This window comes from Stegastes partitus, unplaced genomic scaffold, assembly GCF_000690725.1.
Source record: "Stegastes partitus isolate 25-593 unplaced genomic scaffold, Stegastes_partitus-1.0.2 Scaffold1387, whole genome shotgun sequence".
In the NCBI taxonomy this organism is placed as follows: Eukaryota; Metazoa; Chordata; class Actinopteri; family Pomacentridae; genus Stegastes; species Stegastes partitus.
The window spans coordinates 47,194-68,704 of record NW_007579118.1 but is presented as its reverse complement, the minus strand read 5'-3'; the positions used below and the strand labels follow the sequence as shown (position 1 = coordinate 68,704).

General features: G+C 41.6%; 1 protein-coding gene across 1 annotated transcript in view; it reads left to right on the top strand.

Annotated features, from left to right (window-relative positions):
• LOC103370206 (microtubule-associated protein 4) overlaps positions 1-21,511 on the top strand; it is a gene marked incomplete at its 3' end in the record, with an annotated part of 130,694 nt that overhangs the window by 61,996 nt on the left and 47,187 nt on the right. Inside the window, exons 5-8 of the mRNA XM_008299175.1 lie at positions 357-470; positions 2,740-2,826; positions 5,144-5,332; positions 11,673-13,154. Of these exons, the coding sequence (XP_008297397.1) occupies positions 357-470; positions 2,740-2,826; positions 5,144-5,332; positions 11,673-13,154 (1,872 nt within the window). The remainder of the gene's footprint in view (positions 1-356; positions 471-2,739; positions 2,827-5,143; positions 5,333-11,672; positions 13,155-21,511) is intronic.

Genomic DNA, 21,511 nt, shown 5'->3' with positions numbered 1-21,511 from the left:
TTAGTAGCTCAGAGCCAGCTGAGGCTGCAGTAGAGACAGACAGAGACAGAGGCACTGAGCAGCACATAGCAAACACCACTGAACCACTGTATGTTGAGTTGTATGGGACCAGGATATCTGTTTTTGGGAGGAAAACTGGCCGGTGAGAGTTCGGGTGCATGTGAGTATTTTACGTGTGACAGAGTTCTCAATGTAGGTGTTTTCAGTGAAGCTGTACGTGTGAGTAATCTGTGTGTTTGTGTTCAGCAGAGTGTGCGTTTAACAGCCTCGCGTCATTAAATCAGCGTTGTACAGTAGCGCGTCATCAGCGAGGAGGGGGAACTAATGTTCGATGATGTGTGTTGTCACCACTGCAGGTTGTAAACTGACCTCGGCTGGACAGATTTCAGCATCGCGCCCAGAGCCACAGGGAGAGGTGCGGCCACGCTCACTCGACCAACAGCAGGCCTTGGCTACAGACCTCTTATCAGGTACCAAGGTCACGAATGTTGGTCCAAAGTGACAGTCACAGTTAAATAAATAAATAAAACAATATTTTAAAAGTATGGCTTTCATGTCAGTTCCACAGTACTTTCTCCAGGATGTCATTTTTCTGTACTGTTAAGGTAACAGGCCGTTTTAGAACCAGTCTCATAGGAAAGTTATTTATGTTTTTGTACTGTTACACAGTCGCCGATTAATAGTCAGATACTGTCTTTTAAAAATAGCTGCATGTTTTCCAGAGCTGTTTTCACTGATTATGAATGAACCTGTACTTGAATGTCAAAACTTGCTGGAACTCAGGTCAGAACAGAGGTCATGGATCATAAAACTTTAGATTTGAGTTCATTCATCAATTTAAAATTTTAATTTTCTCCCTTTATGTTTTATATTGTTATTTTTTAAACTTTGCTTGTTGCTACTTGTAAGGTGTCCTTGAGTTTTCTGAGTGGCACCTATAAACAAAATGTTTTAATTATGATTGTTATTATTATTAATATTAATATTAATATTAATAATCAAAAGACTTTATACTTGACTTTGACTCATGCTTTTAATTGGACTTGACCAAGCTCATGGTTGAAAAGTGATTTTACAAAGAGCATGTAGCCAGTCAGCTATGAAACAGTCTTGAGAGCAGCTGATCACATTACAGGAGCTGAAGGGAAAGGTGTGTGTGGCTGTGCACACCAGCAGACACATCAAAACAACCTGTTCTTTCAATCGAAGCACAAACTCAGTACTTTGACTGAGACTTTTTTTTTTTTTTTTTACTTCATTGCCAAGACTTGCAAAACAGTGACTCTGTCCCATGTCTGGGACATTCTTAGTCGTCAGGCTCTCAAGATAAAAAATACTTTTAATCGTATCAGAATCAGCTTTATTGACCAAGTAGGGCTCCAGAGTGTGAGCATTTTGGTTAAATGTACGACCAAAAATCTGTCAACTCCGGCATTTTCATTGGTAATATTTAGCAGGACTGTATATACAGATATAATTTTTAAAAATCAGACTTTAGAATGCCGTATTTCACTGTTTTTAAACTAATATTTTGTCACACACCTGCCTGAGTGCATTGGAGTAACTTGAGTGGAGACTAAAGGCTTCTCTGTGCTCATTTGGCGAGCTAATATCTGCTGATACAAGTGAGGCATTTAGGGAACATCAGTAAACTATAGAATCCACCAATAGGCTGCATGTGGAGCCTTAAAGGGACATGTGTAAACTGTAGCTTCACTCAACAAGATGGGTTACACTTTTCCCCTCTGAAAACTACATGGTGCAGGTAAATTCTCAACGTGTGAGAAACACTGATGTATGATGACATAGCCAACTTTATGCACCGCATTTATTGCCAAGTGCAGACAAACCCCGACCGGGAACAGCACTTTTACTGTCGGAGCATCAGTGTTCTGAAAACAGTCACCGTCACCACAGTGTTTCAACACCCAGCAACAGCAAAGCGAAGCTGTGGAGAGACAATGATCAGAATGAAATTCAACATGGTTTAAGTTCGACTTTAAGTTCCAGACAATCCTGATAAAAAAGGAACAGAACATTCACCTTTATTCCTGTTTTCCATCATTTACACATGATTTTAAAGTGTGTATAGGTGTTATTTGCACCAGAAGGGTGGGTGGGTAAGCAAGCAAGGAAGGAAGGAAGGAAGGAACTAAGGAAGCAAGCAAGCAAATAAGCAAGCAAGCAAGGAAGCAAGCAAGGAAGCCAGGAAGGAAGCAAGCAAGCAAATAAGCAAATAAATAAAAAAAAATTTAAAAATCATCTAGGTGCACCTAAATAAAAAAGTTAGGTGCACAATTGCAACCAAAGTAAAAGTTAGTCTGGAGCCCTGTATGTCGACTAAGTATTCAGCTGACTCAGTGGCACAGATACAGATGGAGTGTATGTGTCACCAAACACTGTCCAGATAAAGAGAGAAGCCTTTAGATTGTACAGGCAATATTTTTGGAAATAGATACAATACAGTGCTATGTATGCTCAGAGTAAGCTACAGTAATAGTATTTGCTTTCAATGCTTTTCCTCTTCTTGTTTCCTCTCCTTGTTGTCTACCTCTGCCTCACCCACTCTAAATTGTTAATGCCCTTATGCCCAACAACACCTCCTACTCCGTCTTCTCCCCTCCTTGCTCTGCTCCGTTCACTGCTTCATCTGTCTTTACCTCTTTCTCATTTCTCTTCCCCTCTCGTCTCCTCTTGTCCTCTTACCTCTCCTGCGGTTCTTTGGCTCCCTCCTGCCAGCCTCCATGGCAGGTTATTCAGATCCTCTGGGCTCTCAGACCAGCCCTGCCCAGATGATGGATACTGGCCTGATGGGAGCTTTTTCAGGTATACACTCCCGTATTTTCTTTGAACTGCCACACAGCAGCAATGTGCAACTACTGTAATAACAGCAGCAGTACTAAAAGTAAGAAGCATCACTAAACAAGTGTAATGGCGAAATTAAATCATGGTGCCTTTTGTTGGAACACGTGTTGCCATTGTTTGCATACCAACCTGTTGGACTGTGTCTTTTTTAGCATTGCAGAATATATACTATAACATTTGGCCGTAATCAAGGACATAATCAAGTCGATTTAGGGTATTTTTTAAAATACTGACCACAGATTTGGTCATCTTTATTTTCCATACCAAAAGAAAAAGCAAACCAATTAAATAAATGTGTTTAAACATAAACGCTTTTAAACGTTGCTGCACACAAGTGGTAACACACACACACACACACACACACCATCATATTCTGACAGACTGAGCAGTAATGACAGTAGCTATTAGCATAATCGGCAGCATGCAGCTCACATTTTGAGCTATCACGACTTAAGCCTCAATTTTTCTATAACTCAACTGTTTAAATTGTATTATGGTTATTAATATAAGTTGTGCTTAATTAAGAGTGTGGCACTTGGAGTGACAGGTGGATGGATTCATAGGAGAGTCCGTGGCCCACCTCAGCTACACTTGCGCTCTTTGATCATTTTTGAATTAGTCAGAAGTTGGAAGGAGTCGGGTCGTGTCAGGATGGCAAAAGCTGGAACCACCACACCAGCTTTGAAACTGCTGTTCAGAAAAGCTGTGGGCACCACCACAGATAGTTTATCTGAACTGTAAGATGATGCTACATAAAGCTGCAGCTCTATTGCATTGCTTGAGAAATGTCTGAAGAGGACATATTTTGGGTTAGGGTTAGAATCTCATTCTTTTATCATTGTGAAGGAAAACTGCCCGTTACATGACAGGATCTTGAGATATTTACACACACATGAAAGATATGGATTCATATTCAGCATGTACAAACACAAAGCAGACACATTAAGAAAAACAGGAGCAGTACACACTAAAGCATCACTCAGCAGAAGCTTCAACTGTTGCACGTTTATTAATTAGTCGAACCAAAGAAAGACGCCTCTTCCACTTATCAGGAGCATATTAGGTGAAAGCAGTTTTTCCCAAATCCAAATTAGTTGTCGTAGAAATATCGTGCAGTGCTATAAGTTTAGTTTACATCGTCTATGCAGTTCTTATAGGTCAATTTTCCAGTCTTGTTTTTGTTCTAGATTTGAAAATGATATGATAAGAGACTGACATTTCAAAAACGCAGTCCTGCAAACGAACATTAACCCTCAATCACTGTGACTCATAACAGCAACTGTAAATGATATTTCGCTATCCAAATCTCTTTGCTCATTAGACTTCCCACCTCGTTAAAAATATCACTTCGGTCCAACAATTTGCTTTGAATCTGCGGTTGTAAAATCCACCCTGATGAATGGCTTGTGGTGAGGCAGCGCTTGTTAGTTGCATGCAGAGCTGTAGCTGTAGCTGGCTGTGTGTCTGCTGGTGCTCTACAGAGCGACACACACACACACACACACACACCCCCAGTGTGAGCTATGAGGCTGAGTTATGCCTTTCACCATGCCAACCTCTGCAGACCCAGCTCTCCCTGTTGCCTTAATGAGACCTGTCGTCTCTGGGCCACCGAATCACTGCTTCAGGCTCCGACACGCACACACGCTCTTTCTCACAAACACATTCCCTTAGAAATACACACACAGCTGACACTTGCATCCATGAATGCCCACAAAATGACTCTCTAGTCCTGTATCCACCAATCCAGAACACACACGAGAACTAATGCGGGCACGAAATTTGAAACAATCTCATTAATTGATGTGTATTTACACAATTCACATGAACAGTATTATAGACATGCAGAGCTTTGTAATCTCAGGCAGGTTCTACTAGTTTATCTCATCCCTACTGTTCTTATTCAGACCTATATAGACACTCAGATGGTGTCCTGTGATGGATGACGACTTATGTGTGATATTTTATCTTCTGCTCCTTTATCCCTTTTTGCTTTGCTCCCCTCTTTCTCTTATTCTATCTTTATTTTGTCAATATACAGTGCAGCATGCTGACTTGTGCATGTTGCGACAGATGAGCCAAAAGAGATGCACCCATTGCCGTCTTCCTTCCACTTGTTTTATCCCCAAGGATACAAGATGGTTCCCCAACAGGCCGGGGGACATTGGCATACCAGATATTAAATGAGAAGACTACCCTCCATTAGAAATTAGAGTAGTAACAGAGAGAATCCTCGGTATTTACTGTGTATTCTCCTTTGTGTGCCTCTGTTTCTCAGGTTTCTCCCAGCCTGGAGGGAGAGGGGTGACTGTGGAGGTGGGAGCTGCACCCCTCCAAGCAGACAGGCCTCCAAGTATAGCGGAGCCCCAACATCCCATACCCGCAGCAGGGTCGGATGCCCCTAAGGAGCACAGCCCCATGCTTCCTGAACCCCAGGTTCCTCGCAGCCCTCTGGATCTGTCAGGAGGTAAGACACATGAACTCACAGACCACACTGCTTCTCTTCAACAGTGCTTTTTTTTGTGTTTTTTACTCTGGTGCTGGTTACATGTTTACACCTGGAAGCAGCCCGGTGCAAGTTGCATTTGTTCCCATGTGGTCAATCCAACTGAAAAACACAATGGTATCTCTACATTTGGATAGATGCATGCACAGTGCGACAACCACACAAACTAAGCTTCTCCGCAGTTTTGAAGAAGATTTTTTGGAGGTCCCCAGATTTACATTTTTCTGCCCTGATAATAATATAAAGTAATAATAATCAGCTTTATTTATGGGGCACTCTTCAAAACAAAGGTTACAAAGTGCTTTCCAATGCAAATAAATTAAAAAATAAAACACAATAAGCACACAGAATAATTGATAAAAGTAGAAAGCACACAAATGAAGCAGGAAGCCATAAAACATAAAACTTAGATTAAAATGTTTCCAATCCCCAGAATATGTGCTGACAGATCCAGAGTCCTATCAGACGACCAGTGCTCTTGTTTTCTCTTCATTCAAAAACTGTACAACTCTCCTTGTGAACAGATTGAAACCAGCTAGAAGCTACTCTTAATTTTTAACTTTAAGTGAAGTAATTCATACGCCGATATCCTTTTAACATGTCTACAAGACGTGGTATTTGTCGTTATGCCTTATTTAAACCATACAGTGTTTCTGACCACCTCCAACATTGTGGCTGTAACACGGTATTTCAAATGAATTAAACTGGTAGTTTGAAAAAAAAATTGTGTTAAATACTCTTTTAAAGGTTAAACAGTTTTGCTATAAAAACCAGCCTTTAGTGGCATTCTTAACAGCTACACTTTGATTAAATGCATTAATTGTAAAGCACACACAGGACAGGAAGAAGTGCTTTACATGTAAAATCAGCAAAAAATGAACAGAACAGAAAGTTGTTCAGTCTAATGAGGCCTGGTCACAACAATTTATCCTTTGACAAATTAAAAAAGAAAAACGTCTTTCTTTTTCTGACCCCTTTCTGCTTTTTACCTTTGAGAAACTGTTTTAGTTGAGGGGGTTTTTGGACTACAAATGATCCAAAGCCCCTTTCAGATGTGCACTCCTAGTGACAGTTCTGTATGACTTTCAACACGGCACAAGTCTGAACTGCACCATCATGTTACCAACGAAAAGAATCATACGTCCAGTTGTGTGAATTGCTTTACCAAAGTCTTTTTTTTTCCTTTTTGGCCCCATTTTTGTTTTAAAAAATTATCATAGCGCACAAAACACAAAGTGTGCTTCCAAAATCACAAAATCCTTTTTGTAATTTACTTTGTGCTACAATTTCACAACTTTCCCAAATGGAAATGTCCCCAAAAGTAAAGATTTACTGCAATTAAGACAGAGTTTGCAACAGGAGCTAAAATTTTGTTTCTTGCTTCGACTGTTTGTAGAAGTTTTTCCTCTGAGTTTCTTTAATATCTGCAGCTTTACTTACAAATTAATAAATCATTTTCTAACTAGGCTGTTAGCTATTTGGTCAGTTTGATAAGCTGCTATTAATTAGATTTACTTCTCTGTTTACTAGTACCGTATTATGCCATGCGATGTACTGTCCAATCTTACAGCTATGACAGATATTGCATGTGTACCATGGCTCTGTCCATCACTGTGAGGGAGTGTCTGAAAGAAGCCGTGAGGAACATTAAAGTCAAAGTGACATTTGTCTGAATGGCAGAATTTCGCCACAGACTGATGAAGCAACGATGTCTGAACATTGCTACGGTATATTTGTGACCACTTTTAATTATTGACACATGCTGCTTAAAGCCATTAGATTTTTAATGGCCCGATTTTGTCACAGCGTCTCCAGTGGTGCTTCTTACAACCGTATAGTCCTGATATTGTGAAAGGTTTTCTTCACCCCCTGCACTCTCACACCAGTAATAAGTCAACACTGTTTACTCTATGCATCATATACAGTCTGTACATGTCTGTGCTGCATTGCCTGATTTGTTCCACAGAGGGGTGCAGCGTACAGGTCAGCTGTCCGTCTTTGCTTCCCTATAGTTCCTCACACACACACACACACACACACACACACACACACACACTCAAACACAATCTAACTCCGATGTGATTTAGTCATGCAGCTCAAGGTCAGTGCACATCTGATGCTGACATCTATAGGGTATACCATCATGTCCTGGCTTCTAGTCATGTACTGCATGTATGTTCTGGCTGTATGTTGATGTGTTTGTGTGTGTATGTGTGGATTTGTCCCAGAGAAAGAAGCCGTCTGTGTCTCTCACTGTCCTTTCGCTCTTCATCAGCCCCCACCCTCATCCCCACACCACAGGGCTTTCCAGTTCAATGTACATCTAGTCCTAGAGAGCATAGAGTTGTCGCTGTCACCATGCTGTGACTGGTGTCACCTAGCAAAGCCTAGCCGACACACAAAACATCACAGCAGCTGAGCCTCTGTGCTGGACTGCTGCACAGCAGGTGGCCTCCCTGCTACAAAGATCCGAGTGGCTGCCTCTGTATTTGGTGAACACATGGCATTAGAGTTAGACTGGTACCAAATAACTGGGAACTGCACAGAGATGTTTTAAAGTAGAAGGCGGGCTCCTCATCTCACTACTTCAACTTGTAGGTGGTGAATGTTATCACCAAATAGCCAGAAAAAGCTCATTATAAATTATATATTAAAATAAATTGTAAATAAATAAATAAACAAGGGCTGATCGTAGCCACCTAGACTGAGACTTTTCCACTATTTTCTTCATGTCTTCTCAAAATGATATCCATGCAGTAAATGTATCATAGTCGTTCACATAGAGACAAAATAATCACCAGGTTTAAAATGAAAGTGGCTGGATGGACAGATAAAGTCTGTCGTCCCTCAACTGCAGCGGCTCTCAGGAGATGCTCGCTGTAAGGAACACAAACATGATGCAGATTAGTTCAGTTGTTGTTTAGCTTGTGTCAGTGAAACTCAAAGCTGCTTCTTGCAGGTTTTTCAAATTAAATCCTGTCCTGTCCCTGAAAGTACAAGCAGGAGTTTTAGGGCTGCACCTATGTTCTTCAGATACTGATTCTGATACCTCATCTAGAGGTATCTCCTGATACTAATTACCATCTTGAAACTAGGGCTCTCTTCTTCCAAAATAATTAAAATCTGTGTAGCTCACCGTATGTAACTCACTCATATAACGCTGACACAGACTATACATGATGATGTCAGTTGTTTTATGGACGACTGTTTTGAAACCTTAAATTTGGCAGCAAACTTATTACAAAAATGTTTACTGATGGAGACATCGGATTATTTTCTCATCTATCAAATCTGACTTCTTTTGCAACCAGAAGAAGTCGCCCTTCGCTGGCTGTTAGAATGAATGCAGGTTTAAAGCACTTTGTTGTTGATCTCACTTTGCAGAGCCAGAGGTTATGTCCATTTTATATACAGTCTGTGCACTGACATCGAGAGTATTGGTCATGTTGTAAATTTCTCTTGGAGATGAATAAAGTATCTATCTATCTATCTATCTATCTATCTATGTGGATCAGTTACTTCATGGCAAGTGCCTGATGCCTTCAGTACTGATCTGACATAGCGAACCAGGGAATTACTACTTTTATTGTAAACCATGTCCACAGGAATGTTCATGTACAGTAACTTGACATTGTCATTTGAATGAACACTTAATATATATCAGATACAAGCCCGCCATTAAAGTAAAAAAAACAAAAAACAAGTCCCAGTCGCTATTAGAGAATTTGTTGCACTGTTTCCCTCAGCTGCAGAAATGATTTTGGATCATTACAGCTGACTAGCAGAGCTTGACTCACTCTGCAGTATTCAGAGATGATTCATTCATTCAAACTTTTTAATCAATTCGTAACAGACAGTGAAGGCACAGACGATGGAGACCACTGTTGCTTGTTAACCTCTTGCTGCCACACTGAAATTGATAGTAAGACCGTGTGTGTGTGTGTGTGCAAAACCTCTGCCAGTGTGTCTGTGTGTGGAAGTACTAGGTAACACATGGTGACTCAACAATGCGGCAGCCACCAGCTCCCTATCCCTGTTACAAGATGCACAGTGCAGATTCTTGAAACCTCACGAGTCTGAGTGACAGTGCAGAGCAGAGTTGAATTCCAATAACAGAACTGAGAATAGCTACAACAGAAGTGTCATCTAAGCAGCATTTCAGCCAAACAAAAGCACAGATTTCAGAGATGTCCTGAATCATCATATGAAAATATAAAATGCTGAGGTCGGTCAGGATGCTGAAACAAACACATCTATAACTGTTAAATACTTCTAAAATATACATCTGACTCTACGGTTACCATGTTAGACGATAGGCTGAAGAAAAGGGAGAAAAAACAAGGGAGAACTCAAATCATTAACTTTTTTCTGTTGAACAAATACTGTACTCCTGATTACATAGTGGGGAAAAGGCAGAATAGGTTACTGTAGCATAGTGAGGAGATGGTTCTGCAGCCCGCCATGACACCGTTGCTGTAAGGGGAGTCTGTGGGTTCAGATCAAGCAGAACAGTAGCTTGACAGTTGCCTGGAGGAATGACAGTGTGGATCCTTGAGCATCCTTGAATATATCAGCTATCTGCTTTAGTTCGTCTTATGTTGCTGCTGCAGGTCAAGGGACCATTCTGATCCTACAAAGTTGCCCAGCAACAACCCTATAATATGCAGTATGCCTGTTGCATGGTGCATAATTAAGTTTTTCTCGCAAGCAGAACTTTGATTTAAACGTTAGTCTTTGAACTGCTGGATAGATGCATTTATATGTGTACAGCTGTTGCCTCAGTTAAAAGGAAACTAATATTCAAATTTCTTTATTCAGATTATTCAATTGTGGATTGCAAATAAAATCCTTCTAACTATTCACCACCACAATACGTACCTTTAATACAATGTGCAATACTGTTCAATCAAGGCACCACAAAGAGAAGAGACATACATTGCTGCTATTTTGTGTTGTTTAACTGTTCGACTTAGAGCTACACATTAACTACAGTAAATGCACATACAGTGAGATTGCTGTTCTGCACTGCTCTGCCAGTGTAATGAGGTTGTGCGACGCAACATTTAAGTCATTCTGATCCATTCGGCTGACGTGATTTTCTGCCTCTCCCAATTACTGTACATTGCACTGTGGAGAGCAGAGTTCTGTCGTGAGTTAGTTAATATGAAATACGACCCTCCAGAGAACCACTGTACTGTATGGGCCCTGACAGCTGCTCCACTTTAGCTGTTCTTCTATATTTATGTGCGTGTGTATGTATGTTACAGAAATCTAGAAACAAACTGGGCCAAAGTAGAACACCAACCCTGCCTCAGCGGATATTTTCCCCTGTGCTCCTGTTATCGCTCTTTGCCTTCTAACTTTCATCTCTCCTCCCTTCTGTACCTTCGGCCTTATAGAAATCAGGCTGACTGCTGCCATCCATCATAATTTCGCTTCAGACCTAAACGTTATTATACATTTTCCAAAAATTGATAGAGGCAGTTTTAGTTACAGCAACATTACTCATAATTGAACTTTCTGTCGGACGATTAAGCACTCTTGGTGTTTTTTTGTGTGTCGTCAGACAGGTTGGACACACTGTGAGTGCTACAAACCTCTATTGGCATCTACACACACCTTACGTTTGTTTTCTGTTGAGTGAGTGTGCACTCTGTACTACAGCCTGAGGTTTCTGTGAGTCAGCTGCCTTAAAGTACCCTGTTCTCTACATCAATTAGGTTGCTGCTCACCAGCACAAGAGTGCTTGTTTGTGTTTAATTCAGAGTATTTGTTCACACAGTCAGCACTGGCACATAAGGAGTTTTAATACTATCACAGCATAATATGGATTTTCCAAAGGGTTTTTTATTTGTTTCTATTTAAAGATGATTAAAAACACACATACACACTTTTGCTTGTTTGACTAAAGGGTAACAGGACAAGAACCTTCAGGGTGTGCTGATAAAGGCATAGCTTTTTGGAACAACATGCACCCCTTCTGGTCTTGGACTGAATCCATCCAGATGCTTCTCTGCTGTGTCTGATCCATTCTGTCATCTCTTCAAGCCCCCCCCCCCCCATCTCACTGAAAAAAAAATAGCTATGATAGCTACAGTAATTTACAATTCCCTAAAAATGTTTTGCAGCAAATATTTGTGTACTTTCGGTATTACAGTCGTCTTTGCTGTTGTTTTTGCATTAGTGATATGTTCTGAAGTTTCTCTGTTATTTTCTGTTTGAGTTAGACTAAGAAAACCAGTTCATGTGCACATACCCATCTCCCCCAACTTTAAACTTTGCCCTCTTCATCCACAACAAGGTGCCTTAGGCGACTGCTGGCCAGACCAGGCTGGCTGCCTATCAACAGACCTCCCTTTCACTCCCAGTGTCTCCACGGTGATCAGTCGACATGCCAGCAATCTTGCAGCCAGCCCTGACGAAGCACCTGACAGTTGGCCTGGCCGTGAGAGCGCCGCCTATGCTGGAGGCGATGAAAGGGATGGAGAAGGATCAGACCGAAAACAGAAGAAGAAGAAGAAAAGACGACAGAAAGATGAGGGATCTTTCGAACACCTTGAGAGTAGGGGCCACGGTGAAATGCAAGCACTGGGAGAAAACACTCCCCCAGCAGAGGAATTCTATCATAGGATCGGCCCAAGGAGGGATAGAGGAGAGGGTGGCTGGGAGGAGCAGCTTGGGAAGAGTGGAGGCCGGGGGAAAAGGGGTAAGAACAGGAAGAAGCTTCCAGAGGAGTGGGGAGTGATGGCGGAACCGTTTGTTCCTTCATCTGCAGCAACCTCTCAAATTACAGAGGAGGCGCTGATGGATCTCGGGAGTGCAGCTCAGGCAAACCTGGATGCCTCCTTAGCAGACATGGACACCAGCCCCTGGAAAAAAGAGGTCTACTCAGATGAAGGCCTGGTCCCTGCCCCACTGTCCGAGGATCTGTTCTCCCCAGCAGCTGCCACTATTAGCCCACTGGTCCTGAACAGTGAGCTGAAGGCCACAGCAGCTCCATTCACAATGCCCTCCACCACCAACAACACAACACTTGGTTCTTTCCCTGTGGCGTCTCCCTCTGGTGATCAATTTGATCTGTTGATGGAAAGTGAAAATGCCAGCTTGGGCCAGAGCAACCAGTCCTTCTCTCCACATTTCTCTCCAGAGAATGAAGCAGCAGGTGATGGTGATATGGTCGACAGCGGGATGTTTGACAACACTAGTTCCCTTCAAGAATCTTGCATCCAAGGCATGCCAGAGGGAGACACCTCAGCATTCAGCCCTCCCTCCCATGCAAGTCCGGGCGTTTCCCCGAAAGGTGAGGTGTTAGCCTCAGCCCCGCCTCTGTCACCTTCTGATGCGTCATGGCTTCTGAACGACTCCCATATGAGCAGCAACAGCGACCTTTTTGACTTCAGTGACATCAGCACTTCAGGCCAGCCTTTACCTTTAGGCCTGTCTTTCGACACCCCAAGTCCAGCGCCTCTCCGCTCCCCGAAAACTACAGCTCAAGATTTCCAGCCCAAAGAGCACAAAGAGGCCAAATCGACACAGAAACAGTCCAAGAAGTCCCGTTCGTCATCTTCCTCATCATCTGTTAAAAGTCCCACCTCCCCAGAAGCTAAGAAGTTCTCTCCACAGGCATCCCCTGTCACCACCCCTTCTTCCCCTCCATCAGTCAACCCTCTGGGAGTTCCAGGATCGGGTCTTAACCCTGCAGCTAAGCCCTTCTTTCCCAGCTTTGCTGAAGAACCAACAGAAGAACCAACTGTGGTCCCTCAAGTTGTCCCCGTCATCGAAGGTTGGTTGTAGTCAGCCATGGACAAAGTAGAAGTACATAGAGTAGCTACAATAAAAGGACGAATGTTTGCCATGCATGATGATTCCATCCAGCTTGGTTAGTTCCAGTATTTCAAACTTGTTTCAAATTTGCTTTTTTGGGCAGGATTGATTGCTTGTGTGTTTTTTAGATTAATAATTCGACCCATTTGTACTGTTCCTTGCATGGACACATTTGTCTAAATCTTGGCTGGTGCTTATTGGCTTGTCCAATGTGGACTGTTTGTGAGTGACTAACGCATGGACTTAAGTATTGACCAACTGGGGCTGTGGATTGGCTTGACTTTAATCTGTGAGTATCTTAATTCTCAATGTTCACTGCTGGAGTGTTCTCATAATTCACAGTGTTGCTGTTGACGGGTGAACTGCTACTAACTAACCCAAAGACTTTCTCTTTAATGACACAAGTAGGCATCTTCACCAAATCCAAACCAACTCTCTCGTTTTCTCTTCTGTCCAGGTGTATTAACACTATAATCATGATCCCTTTCCTTTGCATCCAGAGGTGCAGTGTCACTCTGTCTTCTCTCTCCTGTTAACTCTGTTTTCCTCACTACTGTAGCCACGTGTGATTCACCAATGTTGTTACACACCAACATTTCACGTCTTGGTGTGTCTCCTTTTAGAAAATGTCAAATTGTAATTTCTATTTTTGTTGATTTTACTTTCCATGTTCCATGATGATTGCTTCCTCTGCTGCTTTTCCATCATAGGTGAGTCCTATTTTAATTCCTCTTTTGGCTGTGATGTTTTTTTGTTTTTTTTTTCTTGAATCCTTGCTGCAGCTTGTTACTGAGGTGGTTAGAGAATGATGGACACACAAGCAGACAGTTGTTTCTTGTGTGCAAGATTCATCAACAAGGCAGCCGTTGCTTAGAACAGACAAGGTTTTCCTACAGTCTATGCACTCAAAGCAAAGGCTGTCTTCTCATTCTCGGCATCACGTTAAGTCTTTTTTTTCTGAGTGGCATGCTCTGTGTTACTTCTCCCATGAATTGGTTTCTATGGTTAGGATGTCCAAAGACTGTCTTTTTGGTGGAATTCAGTGGACACCTCTACTGTTTGCAGACCATGTCTTCTTGGCTTCATCAGGCCATGACCTGCAATGTGCACAGGAGCAGCTTACTCCCCGTCTGGAGTGATACTTGTGTTTCCAACTTTTTAATATGGTCATAGGCTTTAGATAGTGACTAAAAGATGAGGTTGCAGATGCCACTGGCCAAAAGTAGAGTGCTGACCTCAGGTCTAAAGACAAGATTAGAAGTTCAAACATCCACATAATATTTAGGGTAGATTTGCACCAAAAAGGAGTAAGGTGCGGTGGTTTGAACATATGATGAGGAGGCTTCCTAGATGTTTTTTTATGGCTAGACCATTTAAAGGACGCCCATAGGTAAGCTTAGAACATGCTGGAGGGACTATATGTCCCATCTGGACTGGTAAAGGCTTGGGATCCCCCAGGAGGAGCTGTAAGACTCACTGGGCAGAGGAGTGCCTTTTCTACCTTGCTTCACTACCTTGCAGCCACATCTTGGAAGAACACGAATGGAATAGTGGATTGGTACGGTTAAGCTGTCAGCTTTCTGTCATTTTTAGAAAAAAAAAAAAGAATAGATTTGTGTAAGAGTGACTCATTAAGAACAAGTTTGATCAGATTAGGGAATAGTGATGCTTATGTTGTAAGTACAACAGTCTGACTTGTCTTTGTTAACTTTAAATCACGAGTTATAAGACTGAACCGGTAGCCAGAATGGGCGGTGCTGATCTGTCATGCTCTTGTTTAAGTGTTAAAGGGATTTGAAGTAGTGCAACTTTAACAGGGGAAGAGTGTTCAACAGACTGGGGAATAAGAATGTTTACAGCAGACAGAGATGGGAAATTAAAAATATAACTAGTTGAAGCTGGTGCTTTTGTATGTGTGAATAGAACGTCACGTCTATCTGTGAGGTTATCCTGATAGATGATGTGGCCATTTCAGTGTATATCTAAGAGCATTTTGGCATTGCGGATGTGCCCACGCAAGCTCCTTGTGTGTCTGCATGACTGCATGTGTAGGTTTGTCCCTCGCAAGAGGAATTGAAGTGTTTTTTTGTGTGCTGCTGTGATTTGTGGCGATGCAGAGTTCCAGAGGATTCATTTCCTCGTCCTTCGTTTCAACACTTCCTGCCTCCCATCGGAGGCTGTAATGAGGAGCGATCCAGCCTTCAGCTCGCCACGGGAACAGCACAGTGTTGAACCTGCCTATTAAGCAGCTTTGATCAATGTACAGCCCCCCACATCCTTCCTCAAGAACAGAGGGGCTTGCATGACTATTTTTGCCACTTCCAAGTCACATAGATAAAAATGTAAGGCAGCTTTGTGAATGGCAGATCTGTGTGATTGATGTTCATGAGTTTGTTTGTTTTTCCATTTACCAAATAGCTGTGTGTGAATGTGGACATTTGTTGTATTGATATGTGTGTTCACATATAGACGTCTCTGTCAGTTGTTGTTGTTGTTGTCCTGAATCAGATTTGATTCCTATGAAGTGTACATACGGCTCATGTATTGGTGCATACAATATATGTGTGTGTATACGGGATAGTAAAAGTGCAAGACAGAGTGGAGTGCAGCTGGCTCTGTCTTCTCTCTGTGTAATGAGACCTTTTGTCAGTATCCAGGGTGGGTCCTTGTCACCAAGAGTAGTATTTAAGCATTGTAGAAAAAATAAGAAGACATGTAGAGCACAATAAAGAACAAGAAGAAAGACTTCAGAGGGTTACAGATGGGGAGTACAGTGCATGGAGTCAGGAAAAAAAAAGGGTTTCAAAAGGGAAACAGAGGGATGTACAAGAATGTTATTCTATACCAGAGGAATGAGAGGCAAAGAATAAAGGGAGAGACGGGGGCTGCTGTATTAAGACTTGTGGGACTGATGAAGGAATATGCAGGGATGAAGAGAATGCTGAATGGATGAGGACAGTTTATAAACTTTCTTGTGATGAAAAACAGAGGAATAAGAACAAGGGGGACTAGTCTCGATTGAGATGTAAACCTTGTGTGAACCTATATATACCAGAGAACCCACAGTGTGGTTGTTATTCCCTGTTATTCCCACAGAGAATAGAAGGGCCCAGAAAGCTCTTACTTGAAGGGTTCATTCACTGTTTATTTTTGGAGTCAGATAAAGATATATTCATATCAAACCAGTATGGACTGATGCAGCTTCACAGTGGATTTCTGCGCCTGGTTTTCAGTCTACCTCATTACCTACCTGCTAAACTATTAATAGTCAACCCAGAGTACAAACTGTATCCTTGTGACTGCACAAGACATCTGTCTACATATCTACCCACACATGCACAGCCCGGTCCATACATAAACTTACATCATTTCACTCTATTTCTTTCTTTGCTATCCACTGTGCTAGCTTTTTTTTTTTTTAACTCTCAAAATGTTATATTTTATATAGAAAATAGTCCCTTGACATCTTAAATCACAATACATACTGCTCACAGTTTTGAATACAGCCAGGCAGAAAAGAGTAGAGGCGGCAGCATGCATTGGATTCATTTAGCCATTGTCTAAAACAGAACATAAGACTGTAATTTAAGGCAGGTCTTATTTTGAAAACTAAACCCAGCCTAACCTTTACCCTAATAAATAAAACAAAAGTACAACTGAGGCTTAAAGTCCGAGGAAATTAGAAGCACTGATACAAGAGACTGCAACCAGGCCATAAAAGAACTTTAAAAAAACAAAACATCATAGCGTTGCAATAACTACCAATACTTTCAGACTTATTTAGAATAGTTAAACCAATTTTACAGGTAAACACATGGAACGATTTCTGCACTAATCAAAGAAAAACAGTGAAGCTTTATAGCAACAAGACTCAAAAACAATTGTGCAAAAAATTAAGTATGTTTTATCATTTTTAAGATTTTAGGTTAGACCCAGTCAGAATGAACCTGTGGCCCAATTTTGGACCTCGAGCCACTGGTTGGGAGTTGCTGCTGTAGTGTGTATATTGGCTGAAATCACATAAAATAGATTTAAGTTTCTTTTTCACCTTCAGCCTCACTCTCACTGTTTCACATTCTCTTGCTACACATTTTTCCTGTCACTTCTAAACTCACTAGTTCAAATAAAAAAGTAGAAACGGGGCCAAAATAACCAGGAGGAGCATTCAGGCCACATCACAACAACACCTGATCTCCTCCACCACCAAAAACTATTCCTTCTCTCTCAGACGGCGCTAAAACACAGGTGCCAGCCAGTATAAAGGCTGCAAATGTACATCGCTGTGCTGCGGTGCGCCTGCACAGACACACATACAGTTACACAACTGAGTCAACGAGCTATTTGGGAACAAACACAAATCCTCAAAAGGCAGGCAGGCGTGAATATACTGTATCAGCGGTCTATTTTTACCACATAGTGCTTTTCGCTGTTGTTCAGGCTCATTTCATTGGAGCACAGGCTGTTAGATGGTGGCCCAGAAGGGACATGTGTACAGTATGGCCCCATCCCTGATCTGGGGTGAGCTAATGTCTTTTGATGGCTTTGGGGGAAGCGTTGTGCTGCGTTGTTGGTGCCACTGTTAGAGCCAACAGCTGAGTGTAGGACAAGAGTGTGAGTCACTCTGGGCTTGTTTTTCACCAAGAACAGGTTCTCAGCTCATACTGAGATGGCTCGGAGCCAACAGTGTAGGCTTTGAATTTAATGCATTTTGATATTGAAATTTATAAAAATGAATTGCATCAGCTCAGTCAGTGGAAATTTTGGAATGTTAAGCATTTGTCTGCTGCATTACAAACAGCTCTGAATATGCAGTGCACACCCTCTATTCACATGTCTTGTTTTTTTGAGACAGTGCGAAGATATTTTAGCATTTTTGTGATAAATAGTTGTTACTGCAGTGTGCTCTCGTGTGTTGATTCTATTTTTTATTTTTTATTTTTTTAATCAGAAGTTGCCATTGAAAAACTTAACTTTGTTCCCATGTGCGCCACAACCACCTCGACTGAAACAGGGAAATGTGACAAAAACAAACCTACGACGTACCGCCTCGATGTGCAAACTATATCTGTAGACTGATACTGTAGTATACTGTCCACCCGAGTCACTCTAAATTAGGGAAGGTTTTCTTTGCTCCAGTAAAATAGCTATTTGACAATGAATGATGAAGGAGTGAATAAACGTTTAATGCTTTATAATGCCTGTCGTGTTTAGTGTTCTGTGGCATTTATCTAGATTGTTTTCTCCTGACTAGATCCTTGCTTGTGTTGTATCTGCTCTCAGATGTACGTCACTTTGGATAAAAGCGTCTTGTAAATGAAATTGTAGAATTGTATTAAACTAATTACTGTAGTGCCCATAGGTGTAGCTAAAGTAAGGAAATCACATTAACTAAATAATGCATATGGACAATGAAACAACAGTTAATCCTCTGAACCCCAAGCAGCTTCTGGAGACTTTTTTTTTCTCCTGTCACATTTTTCCACACTGTGGGCTCATTATTCATTGCAAAATTAGATTCTGCACCTCTAAGGAAACAGCACACACAGAGCAGGACACAGAGGTATGAAGAGCTCAGCAAGGTGTTTCATACAGTATGACACCGTTATAACTGTGTAATTCATTAAGAAAAATGAGAAAGTTCAGTTTCTCTTATTGTTCCTTTTACAAAAAACTGGACTCAAAGAGTTAAATTAATGAATCATCTGTGCATGAATTCCATCCGACAATATTACTGAGATAAAACAGAAATATCAGCAAAATTTGTTATTCAGTACTGAATGGAAAACAGCTAACTTCGCCCTCCAGGAAAGTGAGATGTATGTCCAAGAAGTTTCTTCTGGTGAGGACTGATAGTTTTTTGAAACCATCGTTGGATCCTCGTTCTTGGAGTCTGACATGTAGATAGTATCCATTACCACTGTGACCCCCTCCTCTGATCAGCCTCACATTAAGCCTGAGCCCGACATTCAGATGTGTAGTGACATGAATATTTAATTCACACTGAAAAAAGATCAGTGATTCATTTTGAAAGGTTACTGACTTTTGTCTTGTTGGCATTTCTTTTTATGTTAATGTGTTAGTATAGCTACATACATCTCTCTTTTTCCACATATAGATACTCTGCGTAGTTATGTATTTTTTTCCATCTATGCAGGACCAGACACTGTAATCATTTATATTTAGAGCAGGATGTATGTGTCTGTCCTTCAGTCCAACTACCTCAATGGAAAACTTCACAACACAGGCTGAATACTGTTCTCCATCACTATTAAATGGTAGGGGGGCAGCGTTTAGTCTCTGTCCGTGGTGCTGAACTGCATGTGGCGGGTGGCTTTATCAATAATGTCTTTTGTTCCATTCTAAAACGTATCCACTCTAAAAAAAAAAGAAGAAGAAGAAGAAGAAAAAACAAGACCTGATTTCCAGTTTAGTGGAGCCTGTTCATGTCCTGAGGCAGCAAGTGAGTTAAAAACTAGGTCTATTCTGTACAGTATGTTACACATCAGTGCCATAGGTTGACTTCCTACTGTCAGATTTGCTGCAAAGGAATATGTAAATGTGTTTTGCACTTGGGTTGCAAGGTGCAACAGTGGTTAGCACTGTTGCCTCGCAGCTAGAAGGTTGCCGGTTTGCGTCCCGGTGAAGACACTGCTTCCTCCCACAAGGTCCAAAAACATGTTGAGGTTAATTGGTGATTCTAAATTGTCCATACATGTGAATGTGAGTGTGTTTGGTTGTCTGTCTCTAAGTGTAGCCCTGTGATAGACTGGTTACCTGTCCAGGGTGTCCCCTGCCTTCACCCTAAGTCAGCTGGGATAGGCTCCAGCCCCCCATGACCCTAGTGAGGATTAAGCGGTGTATAGATAATGGATGGATGGATGTTTCACACTTAGGTTTTGATACAGTTTTCACAGGTGGGATGACAGTGTTTCAGTGTGTGAGCGCAGAGATATTCAGCCTCATGTTTTTAACCTGCTTCACAATGAAGAAAAGTACTTGGCTCTCTCTGAAAGTTGCATTTATCTGAAGCCTACTCTGTATTTTGAATTCTGTGTGGGAGCGAATACTACAGGAAGTGTATTTTGCAGATTCAGCAGCTGCTAAATAGATATAGATGCATAGACAACAGCATCTGACAACAGAAGAGGCCCAGCCGCTCTGCTGGCAGGCAGACTTGAGTTCGACTCAGAGGAAATAAGAAAACAAAATGACAGGAAACAGACAGATCAGAGGCAGACGAATGTCCAGAAAAAAAAAAAAAAACAAGCAGCAGGCAAAGGCAAAGAAAAAGTTTGACAAGCAAGCAAACAGGTAAACAAATGCAGAAAGGTTTGGGCAGGAACAGATTTAAAGATGCAGAGGCTGAGAGGCATACCCACAGAGTCAAACAGGTAAGCCATAAATATTAAAGATATCATAGAAAGAAAGGCAGATAAACAAGATGCACATAAATAGGTAAAGATAGAGCCCGCATATGCAGTCATCAGTATTCCCACAGACATGCAGCCACAATACAAGATGTACTTCAAGTTACTTCCAAATTCCATTAGGTAGCATGTTATGTTATTGTCAGCATGGAGTCATTGTGTCATATGTCTGTGCTCTAAATTTGATCAATGAGCAGAAGAGAAGTCTGTTGCATAACCAGCAACTTTAAATGAATATACTGCAGCTCTGGTATTTTCCACATTTGTCATACTAATATTATTAGAGGCATGAGAAAATGCAATACAGATGGTGACAAATTTAAGGAGAACCCTCCAGATGCTTCCATTCAGGATGCAAGGACTAAGAAGTATATAAATAGTATCAGTCTTATGAGCCACTTAAAGGCATGGAGGGATTATTTTCATGGAGAATATTTCTCACGATGTAACTTTAATACACAGACATGAGTTTTTAAGGTAAATGATAAATGGTTTGCACTTACATAGCGCCTTTTATTACCTTAGCGGTACCCAAGGCGCTTTACAATGTGTTTCACATTCACCCATTCACACACACATTCACACACCAATGGTAACAGGCGCTAATCTGCCATTGGGAGCAACTTGGGGTTCAGCGTCTTGCCCAAGGACACTTCGGCATGTGGGGGGGACCGGGGATCGAACCGCCATCAGTGGACGACCCGCTCTACCACCTGAGCCATAGCCGCCCCACAAGGGTTAGAGGTTTAATCAATGAAAGAAACAAACCAAATCTGTATCATGAAGATAGCAGTTCAGAGGTCGATGGGTCATTTGGGAAGATAATGCTGAATACATGATCTCTATTCTTATAAAATGTTCCATTTATCTGATTAATTCCATACATTTG